This window comes from Hoplias malabaricus, chromosome X1, assembly GCF_029633855.1.
Source record: "Hoplias malabaricus isolate fHopMal1 chromosome X1, fHopMal1.hap1, whole genome shotgun sequence".
In the NCBI taxonomy this organism is placed as follows: domain Eukaryota; kingdom Metazoa; phylum Chordata; class Actinopteri; order Characiformes; family Erythrinidae; genus Hoplias; species Hoplias malabaricus.
This window is the reverse complement of record NC_089818.1, coordinates 5,748,179-5,768,707: the sequence shown is the minus strand read 5'-3', so window position 1 is coordinate 5,768,707 and position 20,529 is coordinate 5,748,179. Positions and strand designations below refer to the sequence as shown.

The following is a 20,529-nucleotide window of genomic DNA, read 5'->3' as shown; positions in this document are numbered from 1 at the left end:
TCGAACCACTGATTCAATGATTCATTTAGATGCAAATGTCGTGATAGCAGATTTACTCAGCACAGTAATCAGAGTTCATGACTAAAGAAGTGATGGCGAAATAGTTATAAGCTAATAATAATAATAATAATACTAAATTGTATTTACTAGGAAGGTATCTCACAGAAAATCTATATGAATATGGTTACGCGTAAACAAAACCAATGGTTACAAGTAACTACAAACACTGTTTACGTGTGTTTCCTCCGTGGACTCTGGTGTGCCCCCAAAGGCATAATAACAGATCAGATTGAAAGATTGTCCGAAATAATGAGTGACCAGGTGACTGCACGATGCCCAGTCATGAACCGGTCGCCCTGTCAGTGGTGTGTGGCTGTTTTGTGCCCAGTGAAAACAATGCTGGCTCTGGATCCCTACAACCCTGATCAAAATGAAGAACGAATGAACTGATTTATTTACATCTGAATTATGTAAATTCAAAGCATGATTTTTCAGTGCGATTGTTATCACTCATACGAAAAATCGTATGTATTAGTCGTATTTATTTAGTAGGCCTATTTGTATCAGGCTTGGAGTATTAAATCCAAAAGAAAACTAATAGTATCGCCCAACCCCACCGATCACAGAGGAATCAATTCAAATGGTGATTCTTTGGTGAGTCGGCTCCCACTGTAATGCACTGCGCCTCCTCCAGCAGCGGCGCTGGCTGAGTGTGAGCCCGGAGAGCAGGCGGCAGGCGGCGGGGAGCGGAGCTGATTCACTGTGCCTCCATCCAGCTGCGGCAGTGAGAGCGCAGGGGAGATGGCGGAGATACCGGCTCTTCTCTTCACCGAGATTCGTTCACCTGCTGTCGGTCTTAACGGAGAGAATGCCAGAGACTGCCTGGTTCTGCTGAACGAGCGCGAGACGGACCGTTAAATTCAAATCTCTCCAAGCGAGAGCCGTTGGCCAACGTTCGAAGCGCTAACGGTTTTTCTGCTGCCTCTGCGCTCAGGCGGAGGACTGCATACTCAGCACGGACTGGTTTTGAGGGTGGCTGGGAGCTAATATATGAGATTTATATATATATTTTCGATATGAACCGCTTTCGGTTTTTTAAGGCTGGTGCATTTAGCCGCAGTCAGTTCAGCAAATAGCGGGTTTTATATCGCTGGGCTTAACGTTACTGTTCACCTTCAAGCTAACGTCAATGACAGCTTACTAGCGCCGTCGCATAGCTCACGATTTTCTGTATGGCACCACGTTGATATTTATCGCCTCTTTATTTTATTTTTAGAAACATTTTGTAGAGGGATGTTCGGAAGAGTACGAAGGGGGACGAACGACTCATTGACATCCCACCGTCGGACACCTGTGATTCCCGGCTGCTTCAGGTGTGAAGCCGTTGCCAGTTAACTTCATAAACCAGGGTTTTTCCTGCATTTTTTCGTCCATTTTAGGCTTTTCCCGCCAGCACCTATTAAGAAATATGGCCTCTGCAGCCAGCAGCCTCGCATCGTCCATCGCCAGCAAAACTAAAACGAAAAAGAAGCATTTTGTGTCGCAGAAGGTGAAGCTGTTTCGAGCCAGTGACCCACTGCTCAGTGTGTTAATGTGGGGAGTCAATCACTCGGTGAGCGCTTCAGCTTATATAGGACAATATTGAAGAATGTTAGTTCACCTATCTTGTCTTCACTTGAAGAATTCAATTAATCCTTAAGAATTATGGGCAATTTCACAAAAAGAATGTGAAATTAAATGTGGAGTATATGGCAAAATATACAAAACTAACAGACATTTATATGGTGCATATCTCGGTTTACTATCCCATATATTGACTGATTAAATACCCAGTGTCTAATTGAACATTTGGTTTATACTGTATTTGTAATGAAACATGCAGTGGGTTTTTGTTCTTGAACCACAATAAGCTTAGAAAAGCGAACCACAGTAACAAGGTTTGTCATGATAATGTTAACACATTGTCATGTCTCACCTCTAATAACAGGTACCTTGCTGCTTTATGTTATTAGGATCTCAGATTAGATACACCTTCAAAGACTTGGGTGAGGGTGGGGGGCTATTTTTAAAAGTCAATCTGCAGGGAAATATTCCCTTCTATGTGTTAGGTACTGCAAGTTACTCATGCTGCATATAAGGGAATTTTGTGAGATTGCACCTAATGATGTGGTAGTATGATTTTCTGCAAGAGATGGACATTTTCCAGGTGCTTGAAAAGCTTCTAATTAGACTCTTGAGACCCTGGTAACTGGAGTCTTGGGCTTTCATGCTGATCCCCAGAAGGTGGCTTTTCATGGCGGTAAGACATTATTATGAATTAGAATAAGGTAGTGGCTTCCGAATATATGTAGAGCTGCAAACAGTGGGAGATATTTTAGCTGCAGGGTGAAATATTGACTACGTGATGAAAATTCATGTAACAACAGGTCAACAAAACCTATTTTTAGTTCCAGACTGCTGTTTAGGTTTCACTCTCATACTTTAATATGGAGGAAATGTCCTTGACTATCACAGGCTGACATCTTATATCTTTGTCTAAAATTTCTTCCTGTAGTCTCGTTCTATTTGTGTCAGAGAAGCTAACAAAGAACGTAGAATGCTTAACCAAGCTAACAAGACTTCCATTTATTAGTCAGTTTATTCTTTTATGTTAATTCATGCATTGGTGCACCTTTCCATTTGGTTATTCGCTTTTCTTTTCAGCTGCAAACACCACCAGTCCGTGGATGCATATCCAGCAGTTAATTGCATACCACGCTGGATGATATTTTCAGTGATAATGCAGCAGGGTCTGCTACACCACCTCACGATTTGTAGAGACTGTTTCACTCATTTCTCTCTTCCTACGCAATTATGTTACTTCTGGTTTGGAGGTGTATTGTACTGTAAATGTTGGACTAAGAGACCTCTCTAATACTTGTTAGAATTCATTAGAATATTTTACTATCCTGTTTTTTCACTGTTCATGTTGGCCGTATATACTCAGTAGAGTGTTTCCTAAAACTTTAAAGGCAAGCAGTTGTTCTTTTGTGCCTTGAGCCTTGGCAAAGTCTAACTGATGTGTCTTTCTGCTCCAGTGCTTTTAAGAGATGGGCCAATGGAGCCGTTTATGCAATTTTTAAACAACTCCAGGAGATTTTCTCTGGAGTAACCTTCATTTCTTAGCATCCATAACAACAGCATTAACTTGGCTACATGTTTTTCCTGTCAGTGTATTTCTTTGCTCTCTTCAGTGAGAAACTCTGGACATTTGGTACTTTGACCACTCTGAATATATATGCTTTTGAGTCATGAAACTAATATAAATTGCTCTGGGTTATTTCTCATTCTGTTTCCCTGAGCCTGAACTGGAGGTCGTCAGGAATGACATAAGTGGGCGTATACAGGCACTTTGTTTGTTTACTAACATAAAAATGCTCCACGGCATTCACTGCCGAGCTCCACTTCACAAGCCTTCCCCATTTAGCCAACATCCTCGTCTGAGGGAAATTACTGTTTTCAAAAAACAAGCTTGAATTTATTCTTCCTGAGTGCCAGCTCCTGTCTCTTAGAGCTGGCACTCTTGAGTGGGCTTGGAGACCCTCTCACAGTCAGATATATGCAGGAGCAGTGGAGTGCTAACCAGGAGAACTGGCTGACTCATCCTCTCCTCAGCCCTGGAGACTAGAACTGTAGCTACCGCTTACAATCTGCCACCTCCCAGAACAGAGAGAGCTTCCCTCTTACTCTTTCCCAGTCAGTCAGGTTTTGTTGAATATTTAATTAAGGTTCTCTCTTTTTTTTTTACAGCCAGTGACCTTTTAGTTGCCTTGCCTTAAGATCGTAAACGTATCCAAATGAAAAGCAGTGGTTGTTTGGTGTGATTGCACACTTATTTTGCACAGCTTGATAAGTGCCATGTTTTGACCTGATTAATGCCTTGCTGCCTGCCTCTGGTGTGGGTATTAATTAGGCCATTACATTCCCTTCCTCCTTCATCTGCAGCCACTTAGTCTTTTACCAGAGCTACTCCTTGTGTAGACTTACGCATTGCTTTTGTTCTTCTGCCTTGTTTTGGGCTTGCCCTCGACCATAGTACTCAGATTTTCTTATTCTCTCCTCCTGGCCTATTTTCCCCTCTCCCCTTCTTTTATTCCTTTGACCGTCTCGCTTTTGCCTGGCTTTTATTATCCCATTCTTAGTTCAACACAGAGGACTCTTTTCAGGGCAGTGATTGCATAAGGGTGTCTGAAGTTTAACCCAAATGAAAACAGAGGATGATGGCCCAGGTTAATCCAAAGGCTAAAGACGAAATCAAGTCCTAGTTCTCTTGTCTCTTAAGGGTCTGATGTGACCCTTGAAGAAGAAAGAAAAGAATTGTAGTCATCTTCCTAATATTAAGAATCACAATATGGAGCATAGATATTTTTTGTTCAGTTATTATAATAGATTATAAGACCGTTGCACAGAGGGAATTTGTCATGAGCAAACTCTTAAATTGTAGGCTGCAATATGTATGTTTGTGCCCAAATTAGTCATATCTGGGTGTCTCTATTTCATTAATGAACAATGGCTTTGGAACCATACTCGGTGTGAAATAAATCAGAGCTGTGTATCCAAATGAAATTAAGTTGATTATGTGTGTAACCGGCACGGAGATCAGAGCCACTAAACCACATAACGAGCATCTCTGATTGTAATTACATGGACCCATTCCCATTACACTGCAAATAGGTTACATCCCTGTGCACTTGTGATATTAATATTTTGCTCGTCTGTGCACCGACCACATTATTAACACATTTTGTGAAGTGGAGTTTCATTGTTGGCAGCTTACCACCCACTGAGATAATTCCATACACATTACTCACAGATAGGCTGTTAGCTTTATTTTAATAGGATGGCTTGGATAAACGGTGGATAGAAATTACAAAAGGTGCAAAGACGGTGCCTTTATTTTTGGCTTCTTATTAGTCATTGCATGGTCTAATTTCTCAAACCATACAGAGAGTCAAAATAACATTTATATGCTGAAATGTTTCTTATGAACCATATAAATCTTTCTTCCTTCATGCTGTTACCCCATTTTCTGTTCTGCATGAATGTCTTTCTGCATCATCACAGTACCCAGAGGGCAGAGCCTTGTGTCTTCTAGACATGCGATGTTTGCACACCGTATCATACATTTGGGGCTAACAGTTTTTAGGCTTTCTGTAATGGATTCACCACTAATTATTAATAATTACATAATCGTTAAACCTTAATTCGTTCTGCATTCATCAATATCTTTTATATACAGAGCTCTGTATGTCTACTTTTGTAAACCCAGTTACTTTTGCATCATGTCACAATTCCTGGGAGACCAGAGGCTGCTTAATTTATGGCGTGCAAAGCAAACTATTGAAACTTTAATAAGTACACTATAGTATAATTACAGACCTGACTGGTTATACTGTTCATTTCTATCAGTTTGATCAGAGGAGGATGGGTCTTGATTCCTCCCAAGGTTTCTTTCTCCAGCCTCAAGGGAGTTTTTCCTTGCCACCATCCCCTTTGGCGTGCTTGCTTGGGGCTTTCTGATTTGCATTGCTACCTTTCCTGATACTAATTCTGTAAAACTGCTTTGTGATTTTTTTTTTTTATTTGATCTCTTCTTAAGTTGCTGAGCTGTAGGACATTCAACATTTGCAGGCAGTGTTTTGACCAGTGTGCTAGTCTTATAGTCAAAATCATCGTAATAAGTATCACTGTAATTAAGAGCGTTTTCACTGAGAGATTTTTACTGGAACCAGGACTGTTTGCTCTACAAGTTCAGTATTTTGCTCCAGTCTGTTGTTAAGGCCATTCAGAGATCTGATTTCTAATCCTCCTGAAGTCAGTGGTTTTTGGTTGTCCTCAGACAAAGTCTGGTGCAGCTGTGCTTATGGAATGTATCAGCTCCTGGCACCATGTGTGGATTTGCAGGCAGATTCAGTTCTTGGTGTGTACTCAGGTTGTAAAAACTTATATTTTTTCGCCTTAAAATAGGCTGAAATAATTCTTGTTATTGATTGGAAAAACAAATATAATACCTAATCACTGTGCAGTGCTTTACTTAGCATGATTCACATGATTTATATAACATCCAGGATTCTTCCCTGTTCTTTATTTAATAGCAACGCATTATGACAAGTGTCAGTTATGAGTATCCATTTGTATTCTTTTAAGCAGCCAGAAGGGTTCATGGACACATGTTCTGTGGTTAAAACTCGACTGAAAAAAGACTGAAATTTTAATCATATCTGGTGTCCATTCCAGCACACAAGAAGAATAAATAACTCAAATGTATTCTTTGTTGGTCAAAGCATGTAACAAGATCAAAGTCACTGATGCGCTCTGTGGTCTTTCATTTCCAAGCTAAACAATGATCATCAGACTAAGCTCATTGTGGTGTAAGATTGGTTGTTTCTAGGAAACTGGGACAGATATTTTTAGAACTATTGTGTGGTGCGTTTAGGTTTGTAGAGTTGTGGACTATGTTCTTCTAATGACTGTCCTCTGAGCTATGACATACTGGCACATATTTTGCAGAAAATATGTTTAAAGTCCTCCAAAGATAAATTGTAAGTGGTAGTCTATAGTTTCTGTCTGTTTTGAATGTTATGTATGTATAGCTTTACTTGCTGACATCACCAGGCCATGAAAGAGGTGGAGGGAGCAGAATATGTTCACAGATTGCTACCTTCCTCTGTCCAACAAGAAAGTACAAACACTGAATTTTTCATTTATGTGTATGTGCAGTGTGCCGCCATTGTCAAACAGCAATAACTAATGCATTTTATGTAAGAAGTCACAGTCCTAACATGTTGCTCATTATTTGGATTTCTAAATAATGTTAATGCACATTTTTAGTATCAACAACTTGAGTCACTAGTTGTATAAATGGACTGGGGCGTTTGTTGACGGATGCAGGGCAAAACTCCCTGATGCAGTAAGAACAGATGGAGACACAGAGGAAAGTACACCGAAATAGCCCTCTGCGTCAGAGAAAAAGAGTGTGTGTGTGTGTGTGTTTAGTTGATATAGGTAGTGTCATAAAAGCTGGTTGGACTCCAGATTGAAGGGCAAAGGAAATATGTGCACCTGTCTGCATCATTCTGTGAAGTTATTCATATACGATAGCATGCTGGAGAACTGTTTAAGACAAATAGCATGTTTGATGCAGTATAGAAGTTTTGGTATTTTTCAAACAAATTCAAATGCTGAATGTACCCTACAGGGTTGCAAACAAACACTGGTACATCATGATTTTTCAGGATTACAATTGTCAATAAGGTATGGAAAATTATACTAAAATTATCAAACATGTAGGCTCTTTGTTTACTTTTAATACCTGACATGTTTGGTCAAAGTCTAGACTAAAGAAAATGGTTATAAGCTTAACATTGCTGCTGACTGCATTCTGTTTTGCTGCTGTTAGTGAAGGTGGAAGGTGTTGCTTGGCTGGGAGCCACATATTGAGAGTTGGTCTCTGCTAGATATTTTCACTGTGAAAGAGGAGATAGGTTAATGAGATCCAAAAAAAGTGACCTAATACCACTTTATATTCTGATATTGAAACTACTTGTATGGGAGATGAGATCCAAAGCTGAGATTTTATGTTTTTATGATTTTATGTTTTTTTTAATCAGGTGCAACCAAACTTTTTCAACCCCAAATGCAAATTAGGTTTATTAGCAAAATGTACGTTTTCAGCTGTTAACCCAGTAAACCCAGTGCAATAACAAGAGGTTTCTGCAAATTTAACACAAAATGTCACATTTTAATGACTACTACAGTCTCAGAAGTTTTCGCCTCCTTGAATAGAATTACTCATAAGAGCATACATTTTTAAATCAGATGTTTACTCAAGCACAACTGATGCAACTTGTCAAGGGTTTCATTAACACAAACAATATCTGGACTGCTTAGGGGTTTATTGTATATGATGTTTGATTGCATGTTAGAAATATGGCTAACCCAGGAGAATTGTCCAAAGATAAAAAGAGGAAATCATTGACTTGTTCCCTGTACAAACAAGGAACAGAATATAAAATGTTTGCAAAAGTGTTGAATGTTTCAAGAGATACATTTGGAAGCACAATTTACAAGTTCAAAGTTAAAGGAACCTTGGCTACACTAGCTGGATGTGACAGAAAGAGGAGACTGTCATTGGCTGCCACCAGATTCCTGTGGAGCCTTGAGGTCAATCTTTCAGTGACTGCAAAGGACCTGCTTGAAGATTTTGTGGCAGTCTCACATGAACTGGAGGCCATCACCCATGAGGAATGGGCTAAGATTCCTCAGGAACACTGCCAGGAGCTGGTGTCTGGTTATGCATCATGTTTACAGCAGTTCATAACAGCAGAACAACAGAGTGCTACAAATGCTTGTCATAAACAGGTTGAATAATTCTAAGACTGCAGTAGTCATTACAAGTGGAATTTTGTTTGGTGTATTGCAAACAACTGAATGTTTATAAATTTGACTGATAAGCAATCAGTCTGATAAACATTTACTATAAGGGATACTATTGTGTCATTTCTTGTATATGGTAACACTAATCCTGTATTTATTTATTTTTTTTTTAAGATTTAAAAAATGTAAATGTATGTTAGTCCAATATTAATATTATGTCTTGATTTGTTCCCATATTTGGAAATGAATCTAATCTAAAATTCTTTATTCATTTGTGCTTGATGATTGTTTTTAAATCTGTACCTAGCACTTAGCCTGACTTTCTTTATTTATTTATAGATAAATGAACTCAGTCATATTCAAATCCCTGTTATGCTGATGCCTGATGACTTCAAAGCAAACTCCAAGATCAAAGTGGACAATCACCTCTTCAACAAGTAACCCAGCGATTTTAATTTTCTTCAAAGTCTAATCTTGCATAATGGCCAGTTTTGTCTGCTTAGGTTTCTTACTTCTTTTCTTCTTGTCCCTCTCATTTTCTCACATCTAGAGAGAACATGCCAAGCCATTTCAAGTTTAAGGAGTACTGTCCTCTTGTCTTCCGGAATCTTAGGGAGAAATTTGCCATCGATGATCAGGAATTTCAGGTAACTCAATTGAATACATCTTCTGTTCTTATAATCATGTACCTATTGTTTGAAGCTAAAATTTGGACTAATCTAAGGCTTCATATACTTTAATATGTGCACGTAAATTTGCCTACGAGGACTAGTCCGTTCAGTTTATTGTGTTAAACTGCTTTAACAGTTCAGTATATAGAGAGCGTAAGAATAGAGCTCAGTGGAGCCTGTGTGTGAAAATTATTTTAGTTAATTTAAACATATCTGCTATGTACATGTATATATATATATTTATAGGTGTGAGGAGAACACATCAATCATAGTCATCATTCATATTAACAATAATATCAAAACGAATCATTCGTTCTATGATTAGAGTAAATGTTGAGTGCTTAAAACCACATGTGATTGCATTGTGATCTTTAGAACTGTGCAGGTGGTTCCCATTGTTTGAGTGAATGCCAGAAAGAGGAACAGATGCACTAAGCTTGGCCTATTTCCCAGTGCACCAGTAAACTTCCTCACTGTTTGTGACCAGGCCAGGCTGCTAAAGCTGTAGAAGTCAGGTTGATTTTTTATTTATTTATTTATTTATTTGTATTAGTGGAAAAACATACTGTTAACACCCCGCAAAAGCAACTTAGTACCCTATCTGTCTTTAAATTTTGATGACTCATAGAAAAGACATCTCTCATTTTAAGAGTCTAAATATAATAGTTCTCTATTTCAAATTCCACCATTACAGAAATGGCTTTTGATGTCCAAAAAATCTCGTTTTTGTCTATTTTTATTTTATTACACCACTTGAACACTGCATTTGTCCTTTACATTGTGTAAAAATTTTGTGATGCATGGACCAATAAAATCACTCCAGAATTACTTAGAATAAAACGTTTTTACATTGACTTCTGTTTAAAGCGTGGAAGTTTTTTTTTCTTTCTTCTATAAAGCTCATATATTGGATATAAGTGTTTTTTTGTTTTTTTGGGGGTTTTTTTGTTTTTTTGCACAGCAACAATATACAGTGGAACCTCTACTAACGAACGCCTATACTAACGAACTTTCCAAGATATGAATCGGGTATTTGAATATTTTTTCCTCCACCAATGAACCACGACTCTAGAAACGAACCTGAGCCTCCGCTGAGCCTGCGGCTGGAAATGGCCACTGACCCCAATAGGCGAGTCTCCCAGCGCCCCCAGACTTGAGTGAGCTTTTAAGATTAGCAAATTGTAATCGTGCTAAGTTAAGCCGTATCTACACTTCGTCTCCCCACATTCACCCACCTACTCTCCGTTATTCCACCCACCCCCACCTCCCGCCATACAGCCAGTGCCTGTGTTACTGCTCCAGCCAGTCGTCACGTCTTCAAGGTAGCGATGTGTAACCACTTAAAGCTTTATTATTTCTTTTTTATTACTGTTACCACTGTATTTCTTTTTTATTTTTAGTAATGCTACATGTATTTTTTTACTAATTTGAGAGTGTTGTAAACATATATCAGTGCAAAAAGGGTGACTTTCGGGGTGGGGGCTGGAACACATTAATTGCTTTTCCATTATTTTAAATGGGGAAAATTGACTCGACAAACGAACTTTTCCACTTACGAACCGGGTCACGGAACGGATCGAGTTCGTAGGTAGAGGTTCCACTGTATTATAATCCTCTTTGAGGTTATTTTATTGAAAGTACAGTTTTAGTTTTTATCAAATTGTAAACTGATTGTACAAAGATCAACATGTATATGTGTATTTATAGTCAGTGCTTTGTGATACATGAAGCCCCTGTTACAAAAAGTGCTGCTGGTTGATTTTTTGTCATGGCTGTGAATGTGAGTTTGTGGTTATGTATGTGGAACCTCGTGCTTCTGTCCTGTGGCAGAACTCTATAACACGAAGTGCGCCGATACCAAGCGATGCCCAGGGCCGTAGCGGTGCACGATTTCACACCTCCTACAACAAGAAATACGTCATAAAGATAATCACCAGCGAAGATGTGGCTGAGATGCACAACATCCTGAAAAAATACCATCAGGTAAATGTTTCTTCATTTAAGCTTTCTCCATCTGCCTCTTATTTGTTGGGCTGTTTATAAGGAACAGCCATTTTCTGGTTCAGAAAAAGCAGTACAAATCCTCTTTTTGCAGTTGCGGATTTAAGAAACTGTTGATGGCCAATAGGTGGGCCAATAGGAAGCTGGACCAATCAGATTGCGAGGTTTGTTTAACCAATCAGAACATTGATTTGTTGCTGTCAGCCATAGCACTTTTCCACTGCAGTTCACTGGAAAGAACCAAGGTTCCAAATATCAGGAACAGAACCAGTTCAAGAACCGGAGTTCATTTTGTGGAAAAGCGCTATGGCTGACAGCAACAAATCAATGTTCTGATTGGTTAAACAAACCTCGCGATCTGATTGGTCCAGCTAAAGCTTTCCTATTGGTCCATCAATTGGCCTTCAAAACAGGGTCTTAAATCCGCAACTGCAAAAGAGATTCACACGCAGCAGAGAAGGCACCTCATTCAAAAACTCCCACTGTCACATTTGGAACCTTAAAAAGGTTTGCTCTTGCACATTTTAAGCCGTTTGAGAAGGTACAGGTTCACACATTCACGACATTTGATTTACAAATGCAAATCTTTTTTTTACACATTTGTGATTTTAAGTTATTATTATTGTTGTTGTTGTTGTTTTAAATTTGTGCCTTCCAATACATTTGTGGATTTTAGTTTTACATGTCTGTAGTTGCTCAAACGCAGTTACAAAGTCCGTTCTCTCCATCCGACTCTTATTTGTTGGGCTGTTTTTAAGGAACTGCCATTTTCTGGTTCAGAAAAAGCAGTACAAATCCTCTTGAAAAAAGGACATGACCATTAAATGTCTTATTTGAAGTGAAGTCTGGTCATGGATTTTCCCAAGTGGAAGTGACTAGGAGAAGTGAGTAGGAGGTGAAGAAGGCTGTCCCTGTGAAGAAGCTGAGTCACTCTTCTGAAGAGCCCTGCTGAGGTGGCTCATAAAAGTGGCTCAAAAGTATTATTGTGTCTTTCTCTTTCCAGTATATAGTGGAGTGCCATGGCAACACTCTGCTTCCACAGTTCTTGGGCATGTACAGACTAACCGTAGACGGAGATGAGACTTACATGATCGTTACACGCAACATATTCAGCCACCGTCTGCCTGTCCATAAGAAATATGACCTGAAGGTGAGTTGCCTTAAAGACCTTCATAATGTTTAACCAGACATTAACTGTATGTTAAGTAGCAGGACTAACATAAGCACGGTTTGACATAAAATATAAATCAAATTTCCAGCCAGACATATGGTCAGACACATCAATTATATTATAAATGTATTATAACTTTTTATTCAACTCCAAGGCTGTAAACATTACCCTTTAGAATTAGAATCACTTAATTGGCCACTGTGCTTGCACACAGAGGAATTTGTTCTCCACATTTAACCCAATCCGTGAAGTGAAACACACATTTACACACACACACACTAGTGAACACTAGGGGGCAGTGAGCACACATGCCTGGAGCGGTGGGCAGCCCTAATGGTGCCCAGGGAGAAGTTGGGGATTAGGTGCTCTGGGGATTGAACCGGCAGTCTTCCAGTTGCAAGCTCAGTTCCCTATTCACCTGGCCACAGTTGCATTAAATCTGCAGGGCAACATATTTTTTCTTATTGCTCTAGAGCTTCAGACAGATAGAGCAATACATAAATTTGTGCCATCTGCCCGTGTACAACATCGTTCAAAGAGAGTGGTAGAAATTTCATGGCGAATTCCCTCTAAATGTTATGAAATGTTTTTTCAAAAAAACTTTTTATGTGTGAATGGGTGGGTTCGATTCCTGCTGTGAGGAGTGTGGTGTGTTCTCCCTGTGTCTGCGTGGGTTTCCTCCGAGTGACAGTCTGTGAGGAGTGTGGTGTGTTCTCCCTGTCTGCACGGGTTTCCTCCGAGTGACTGTCTGTGAGGAGTGTGGTGTGTTCTCTCTGTGTCTGCATGGGTTTCCTCCGGGTGACTGTCTGTGAGGAGTGTGGTGTGTTCTCCCTGTGTCTGCGTGGGTTTCCTCCGAGTGACAGTCTGTGAGGAGTGTGGTGTGTTCTCCCTGTCTGCGTGGGTTTCCTTCAGGTGACTGTCTGTGAGGAGTGTGGTGTGTTCTCCCTGTGTCTGCGTGGGTTTCCTCCGAGTGACTGTCTGTGAGGAGTGTGGTGTGTTCTCTCTGTGTCTGCATGGGTTTCCTCCGGGTGACTGTCTGTGAGGAGTGTGGTGTGTTCTCCCTGTGTCTGCGTGGGTTTCCTCCGAGTGACAGTCTGTGAGGAGTGTGGTGTGTTCTCTCTGTGTCTGCGTGGGTTTCCTCCGAGTGACAGTCTGTGAGGAGTGTTGTGTGTTCTCTCTGTGTCTGCGTGGGTTTCCTTCAGGTGACTGTCTGTGAGGAGTGTGGTGTGTTCTCCCTGTGTCTGCGTGGGTGTCCTCCGGGTGACTGTCTGTGAGGAGTGTGCTGTGTTCTCCCTGTGTCTGCGTGGGTTTCCTCCGGGTGCTCCGGTTTCCTCCCACAGTCCAAAAACACATGTTGGTAGGTGGATTGGCGACTCAAAAGTGTCCGTAGGTGTGAATGTGTGTGTGTGTGTTGCCCTGTGAAGGACTGGCGCCCCCTCCAGGGTGTATTCCCACCTTGTGCCCAATGATTCCAATTAGGCTCTGGACCCACCGCGACCCTGAACTGGATAAGGGTTACAGATAATGAATGAATGAATAAATTAATGTGTGAATGGGAAAAGTGGGAATCTGTCAGTTTATTGTTTTTTTCTGAAATTATTCCATTCAATTTAAGTCAAATTAATGAGTTAAGACAGCAATTTGTTTATTTCTTTAAGCACATATTTTTTAACAACTCTTTCAGGGATCAACAGTGGCCAGAGAGGCCAGTGACAAAGAAAAGGTAAAGAATATTTTTTTTGTAGAACCAATTATGAAACTGTAATAATGAGATGAATATGATGCAGTAATCCAAACATATGAGACCAGTTATAGGACTATTTGTCTGCAGGATCTTTGAGTTCAGATAAGCATGCATTTGCACGTTCAGTACATTGCATGTGTGGGTTGGATACTACTCTCAAAACTTTGTAAGGTTTATTTTTCGGAACATTATCAGTATTCTCCCCAAATTAATGCTTGAAGAAAAGACCCTGTTTGATTGCCTCTTTTTTATGTTCAGTGTCTAAATGATTTCTTTTGTTTTATCCCTCTTATTGCTTGAGTGGTAGTGTGAAATTTATATATTATTATATAGTGTTTGAACTCCACAGTGTTTTGTAGGTTTCTCCCACTGTCGATACTAATGTAAAATGTAATTGAAAATTAATCATTGGTGAATGGAGCTAACTCAGTTATAGAGAAAACATAATCAACGGTCTAAACATTCTAGGGTTTGGGAGGTATGAATGGCGAAGGGCTTCAGCAACAATATTGTATAAAGCAAATTCTTCTCAAAAACTTCTCACCAGCGTTTATTTGTTCTTTTAAAAGAGTAAATAGTGTTTTTGTAAACCACTGATATCTGCTTTGTGACATCTCATGTATAATGTATATACGAAAGCATGTGAATAATTTGCATGCGTTTCGCTGTTCTCTGTTCTCTGTTCTCTGTTTGCATGTACACCCTGTTGGCATGGAGGAACGCCCTCATTATGCAAATTATGTTTCTTTTTATTCTTCCAGCTTTATTTGATGCTCACTTGGAAATGTGAATTTTATATTTCTGTCATATACAGTATCAATAATATGGAATATAATTCTTATTATTAAACACAATTATTATAATATTATTTCTTAATATTTGTTTTATATCATTTAATATTTAATATTGGAACTCAGTTAGTATACTTCTGATTTAATTTATTTATGAATACACGGCACGGAAAAATAAATGTTTAAAAATCAGTAAGATAATTATATGAAACTGTAAATCATGTAATTTTATAATATCAGTAAAGAGGGTGTAACGATAAAAATGTTTTCGGATTCTTTATCATTTTCAGTACACTCTTTTTCAATATTCCCTGTTTAAAATGTTTTGAATCAGCAGAGCTCTAATTAAATGGCAGCAGGTCCCACAAAAAAACAACAAATGTCCTCCTCATAGACTCTGTATGAGAGAGGCTCTAAAAGAGTAAAAACGTTACAATCGTTACACCCTTATCACTAAGGCAGCTGAGAAGGTTTCTACCTTGAGATCTTTCAGCAGGCCTTTCACCCTCTTTCTAGCAGCCACGCCCACCTGACGATGGGGCTCCGCCCAAATCTCGCATGAGTCAAAAGCTACAAACCATCCGGATCGCCACGCGCTTTTACTGCGCCATCAGACACGTAAGAAAACACCAGCAAAGAACTGTCACACATTTGCTTTCCTCAGCATTTGCCAGCTCCCACATTTGCCTCAGGAAAAGCACTGTCCTCCATGGAACCCACAAGGGGCTGCAGACTCGAAAGCTTGAATTTCCCTCGTCCAGTAATAATGGCTGTATCTATGGGGACCTCAAAAACACGATCAAAAAATCTTGTTTTGGGCGGAATTGATGAATAATCAGAACAGATTGCTAATGTGACTATTAATGTATAAAACTAGTAGGGACATTTTGTATTTTTGTAACACTTCTTGTATACTAAATAAGTGTTTAAAAAGTGTTTTTTTTTAAATAATCAAAATATATAATATGCAAATTAAGGTATGTTTTAGAGTTGGATTAATTTGTATTAGAGTGAAAAGCTGTATTGGAATGAACATGGTTTGCTGAGCTCTGGGATAAAACAAGAGATATCATAAAAAGACACTGTCCTTGAATGATTGGAACAGTTGTTGTCCCAGACAGTATCATATTTCGTCTTGTGGAAAAGTCTGAAATCAATTTTCATTGATTTAAATTTGAAGATACATAAATATATGATCATTCGCTTGCATATGGAAAGCCAAATGAAAGTAATGGAACAAGTAATTTCTTCACTCATGCTCAGATAAACAATATTTTCTTGTTTGTGAAATAGGAGAGAAACAAAAAATATGAATTTTATGAATATGAATATGAAAGCTTGTATTTAATTGTCTTTCTAACTGGATATATGTGAAGTTTAATTGCACAGTGCTACAATTCGAGTGCAGATTCTAAGATGGTGTCCCAAGAATGGACACAAAACAAGTGAACAGTTACTTTTTCAGTTCCCCACTCGCACTGCCCTGGTTAAACCCAACACTTGTTGCAGACGGAGGCTAAATGCAAAGTTGTCATTTCTGTTAGGCCTTCAGTTCTGAATACTTAAATAACACAAATATTCAAATAATGAAAATCATTGTGTTTTTACTGTAAACATCTTGCCCAATTAGAGTTTCAGATGAGTGTTTGTTGATATTTTTATAAATGAGTTTTTAATAAAATGTAAGGAATATAAAAGGCAAATGGGCAATTTTCCCAGACCCTGATTAAGCCTCGACTAAAATGGGTGTTCAAAAGTGTCACTAAAATGTAGTCCAAGACCATGTCTTGGAAACCATCTTAATATTAATCATTGTAATCCCTGTCTGTTATTTTGTCCATACCGTCCAGCCATAATTTCAATAGCTAGTAAAGTAGTTAGACTTGCTTGTTGCTTACCCACAAATAGCAGTCGGTTATTGTCCATTAGTTTCTACTAAGTTTAATAACACCTTTCCTCTCTGTTTTATAATGGAAAATCAGACCAAGGAACTCCCAACTTACAAAGACAACGACTTCATCAACGACGGCCAGAAGATCTGTGTAGATGATGAGAACAAGAAGATGTTCCTGGAGAAGCTGAAGAATGATGTGGAGGTTTGTGAGCAGTGTGTCAGAAACTTTAGAAATGAAATGCCTGCTTTCTATTATATGAGCCGGTGAATATCTGAAACAGTATACTGTGTGGGATCTTCTGTAGTTTCTGGCTCAGCTGAAGCTCATGGACTACAGCCTGCTGGTGGGGATCCATGACGTGGAGCGTGGTGAGCAAGAGCAGCCAGATGAGGAGAGCGAGGATAATGACGCTGGAGAGGAAGAGGGGACAGAGAGTGATGGAGGGGTGACGGGAACTCCACCTGATAGCCCCAGCAATACACTTGACAGCAACAAGCCACTGGGCCCCGGGGAGTTTGACCCCAATGTTGATGTCTACGCTATCCGGAGCCATGAAAGTGAGTACCATTTTACCCATTATTTGCATAAAACCTAAACAAACAGATTTCCACCCGATTCCTCATACACTGTAAAACTGGGGAACCCTGTTTCTGGTGATCTATCCCTGTGTAGCGCAGTGACAGGAAAGGTTTGGGAAATACTACTGTAGACTATAAATTCATGTGATTTTAGACACTCCTATTGTGGAATATAATGAATAACACAGCCCAGTAATGTGAGATTAATAAATACTTCTGTTCTCAGATACACCAAAAAAGGAGATCTACTTCATGGCAATCATAGACATCCTCACACCTTATGATGCTAAGAAGAAAGCAGCTCATGCAGCTAAGACAGTGAAGCATGGGGTGAGAATGTTTTTACAGCTTCCTATGAATTATTTAAAGACAGAGAGCTCCATTTTTAGACCTAGATTTAAGGCTATGTCAAGAGTAAAAAGAATTTCCAGTGATGCTTCAGCTCTGAGACTGACATCTACAGCTGTAATAAACCTAATTCATACACGGAAATCAAGCTCAGAGTCCTAGCATCATACTGGAAACATATACATTGTTTTTAATGTTTTAATTGTATTGTATTTAATGTGTTTAACATATTTTCTGTGCATGCTTATGGCAGTACTGTCGTTTCTCATTCGTTCATCCCAGTTCTACACGTTTTCGAATGTGGAGCATTTACTTATTTAGTTTAGAGCCACAGTGCCATCTATTGGAAGTACTTTGAACAGGTGAAATATATTTAATTGTATGAAATGCTGACGTTTTTTCTGTTTTTCTCATCTTTCTCCTCATAGGCTGGAGCTGAGATTTCAACTGTTAATCCGGAGCAATATTCCAAGAGATTTTATGACTTCATCACTACCATTCTGTCCTAATTGCTGCCTGAAATTTCATCTCAGGATCAAGTTTAGGAGGAAGTTTGAGGTGAAAGCAAAACATGGAAGCCTTCACCACTACTAAGAGGCTTTTATTAAGGGATCCTGGGGGATTTACCAGGGTCTGATTTGTTTACATTTATTTTGTCCCTGTGTTGTTTGGCTTTTTTAAACATGAATAAATTATTAAATAAATAGGTTTATGGTACCAAGCAGTGGATGGACAAATATGATGTACTCGTGCGTTATACTGTGCTGTACCTCTGTGTTAGATATTGTTGAGTGGGCTGTTGAGTGATGTTGTTGTGTGTTTATCTGGAATCCTCAGAGCTGCTTTTTAACATTTATTCTATTTTAATCTATGGCGCAAAGAAAACATCATATGTTGCCAAATCTCTGGGCTCAGGTTAACCTAGGTCCTAGGCAGTATAAATAAGTTGAATGCTAGAGTTGATCTGCCTTTAAATCCATCCGTCATATCCATGGATTACTGCAGTTTGAGTGATAAGTTTGAGATCACTTTTCCAGTCATAGTGAGTTATTTTAAATATTTGACTAAGCACTTGTACCATTTGCAAACAGAAATATTAAGAGAGTTTTCCCGTCCTTTTAGACTGTAGAGTGTACAGCTCCAGTGAATTTCCTATTTGGACTTAGATTTAGTGCCAGCTGCACGGTTTCTTAGAGGAGTTGAGCCACAATGTAGAAAACTTACAGAAGATTTTTTGCACATGATCTAATGCACCAAAACGTTTATGCAAATTATACCAATTTCACCACAGACTCGCAGGGGGTCATGCAATAGTAGTGAGATATTTTGTGTTAAAAACACATAGAATATATAACACTGGGAGGATTAGATATATTAATAGCCTTGTCACTTTTTTATCCTCGAAAATAAGAGGAGAGGGTTCTCAGTTTGTGTTACGAAGCCCAGAAGAGAACATTCTGTGGACAATTATGCATATATTTTTACATCCCTTTCTTTAAGACAATGCACTTGCTTTAAATTGGATCGTGCTTCCAGCGGGAACGGTGAGGTTTTTTGTTTTTGCTGCTGTAGGATGATTTTGGTGGCACTGGAAGAACTGGGAGAATGAAGCCTATATCATTTGGTCTTGCTCTCATTTGTTCTCTCAATTTGTTGTGGTCTCGGTGACCTCGAGTATTATATAACCACATAGAAATAGTTACACTGTATGTTTTTTTTTCCTTCAAAAAATATCCTAACATGTTTGACTGTATTTGTTCACATCAATATCTACACTGTGCGAAGGTGTGCCTTTTTTACTCGGAACTATTTATTTTGTATTTGAATCATTTTTTTTTTTTTTTAAAAACAAAAGTTTGCAAATGTTATTTTCTAAAAAGGGAGAGGTGCATTGGGTGAATCCTGAGGTGGTTTTGCTGTTCCTGTGATATGTAAATATCTTCGTGTATAATCTATTTGTGATCTTATGACTGAATGTTGCATTACTAAAGGTACAACCATTTGCCAACTCGAAGAGCTAAATCAGCAAATCTGTCTCAATGTTTGACTGACGTTGAAGTGCAATGTTCTGTTTCTCTGCTTTTGGAAGAGACATCTGATGTGTCGCAGTGCAGTGCTTGTATAACATATCCTTTTGAAAATGACTGAGATATTTATTCTGTATTACTTGGAATCTGCTTTATCAACAGCAAAGAATAGAGACTTTAAGCCATGTTAACCACTTTTTAAACAAGGCACATCTTTTTAAGCCTAGAAGTGACACACTGAAGACCTCATGGACTTTACTGCGGTAAGATCGCCTCATGATTTTCGATCAATTTGATATCTGTCCATTACATTAGAGCCTTGCTGAGGCAAAGTGACATTTTCTTCTGAGTTTTCAAATGGATAAAACTCCTTCTTTCCTAGAAATGGTCAGTTCTACTTTGTCTGTTTGATGTTATAATATCAACATTTTGAAAGGAAGGTGGTCTGAGTCGTGGAGTGTGAATCGGAGACTCATTTTTAGAGGAGGGAACAAAGAACGAACCCTTTAAGAAAAAAGATGCATATTAAGGTCAGTCTATTTGTCATTGTTGTTCACGTCATGGATGCGTACGGTTTACTCATGTGTATGTGCTGTAATCATTTTTTTGAGGCACTATTTCATCAGCATTACACAATAAAACGAGGCTTTGCTCACCCTGTTTGCCACATCGGCATTTTCTGTGTATTAAAATGACCTCCAAAACACATTTATTACTTGAAGACAGGCTCTTTAACTACAAGATTTGGTGGGGATTTTTTTTCCAGAATGATTTGATGTAGAACCTGATTTAAAAGTGATATGTTTTATATTTGAGAAACTCTGCCAAAATTACAAGTGACCTACAAATGTTTTCTGAGGTGTGTACGTAAAGGATATATGTAAAATA

The 20,529-nt window shown here is 38.9% G+C and overlaps 1 protein-coding gene across 5 annotated transcripts; it reads left to right on the top strand.

The window, feature by feature from the left end:
• Positions 1-981: 981 nt before the first annotated feature.
• On the top strand, positions 982-20,350 carry LOC136675562 (phosphatidylinositol 5-phosphate 4-kinase type-2 alpha-like). Of its 5 annotated transcripts, none has more exons than XM_066652179.1 (12): positions 982-1,612; positions 8,755-8,852; positions 8,966-9,062; positions 10,917-11,069; positions 12,091-12,237; positions 13,943-13,981; positions 15,310-15,411; positions 16,776-16,889; positions 16,993-17,245; positions 17,493-17,596; positions 18,043-18,172; positions 19,804-20,348. In XM_066652179.1, the coding sequence occupies exons 1-11, from the start codon at positions 1,469-1,471 to the stop codon at positions 18,121-18,123; spliced, it is 1,332 nt and encodes a 443-aa protein (XP_066508276.1). In that variant the 5' UTR covers positions 982-1,468; the 3' UTR covers positions 18,124-18,172; positions 19,804-20,348. The 5 variants fall into 5 exon arrangements, 4 of the variants coding, with proteins under 4 accessions (XP_066508276.1, XP_066508277.1, XP_066508274.1 ...); XR_010796204.1 differs by having other exon boundaries at positions 983-1,612; positions 18,043-19,904; positions 20,024-20,350; XM_066652180.1 differs by having other exon boundaries at positions 15,313-15,411; positions 18,043-20,348.
• The last annotated feature ends 179 nt before the right edge of the window (positions 20,351-20,529 follow it).

Bases quoted from the DNA above. Each gene is read 5' to 3' on its own strand.
- LOC136675562 (XM_066652179.1), top strand. From the start codon at position 1,469: ATGGCCTCTGCAGCCAGCAGCCTCGCATCGTCCATCGCCAGCAAAACT. The intron at 9,063-10,916 runs GTAACTCAATTG...GTCCTGTGGCAG, and splicing joins TCGATGATCAGGAATTTCAG to AACTCTATAACACGAAGTGC. The intron at 11,070-12,090 runs GTAAATGTTTCT...TTCTCTTTCCAG, and splicing joins TCCTGAAAAAATACCATCAG to TATATAGTGGAGTGCCATGG.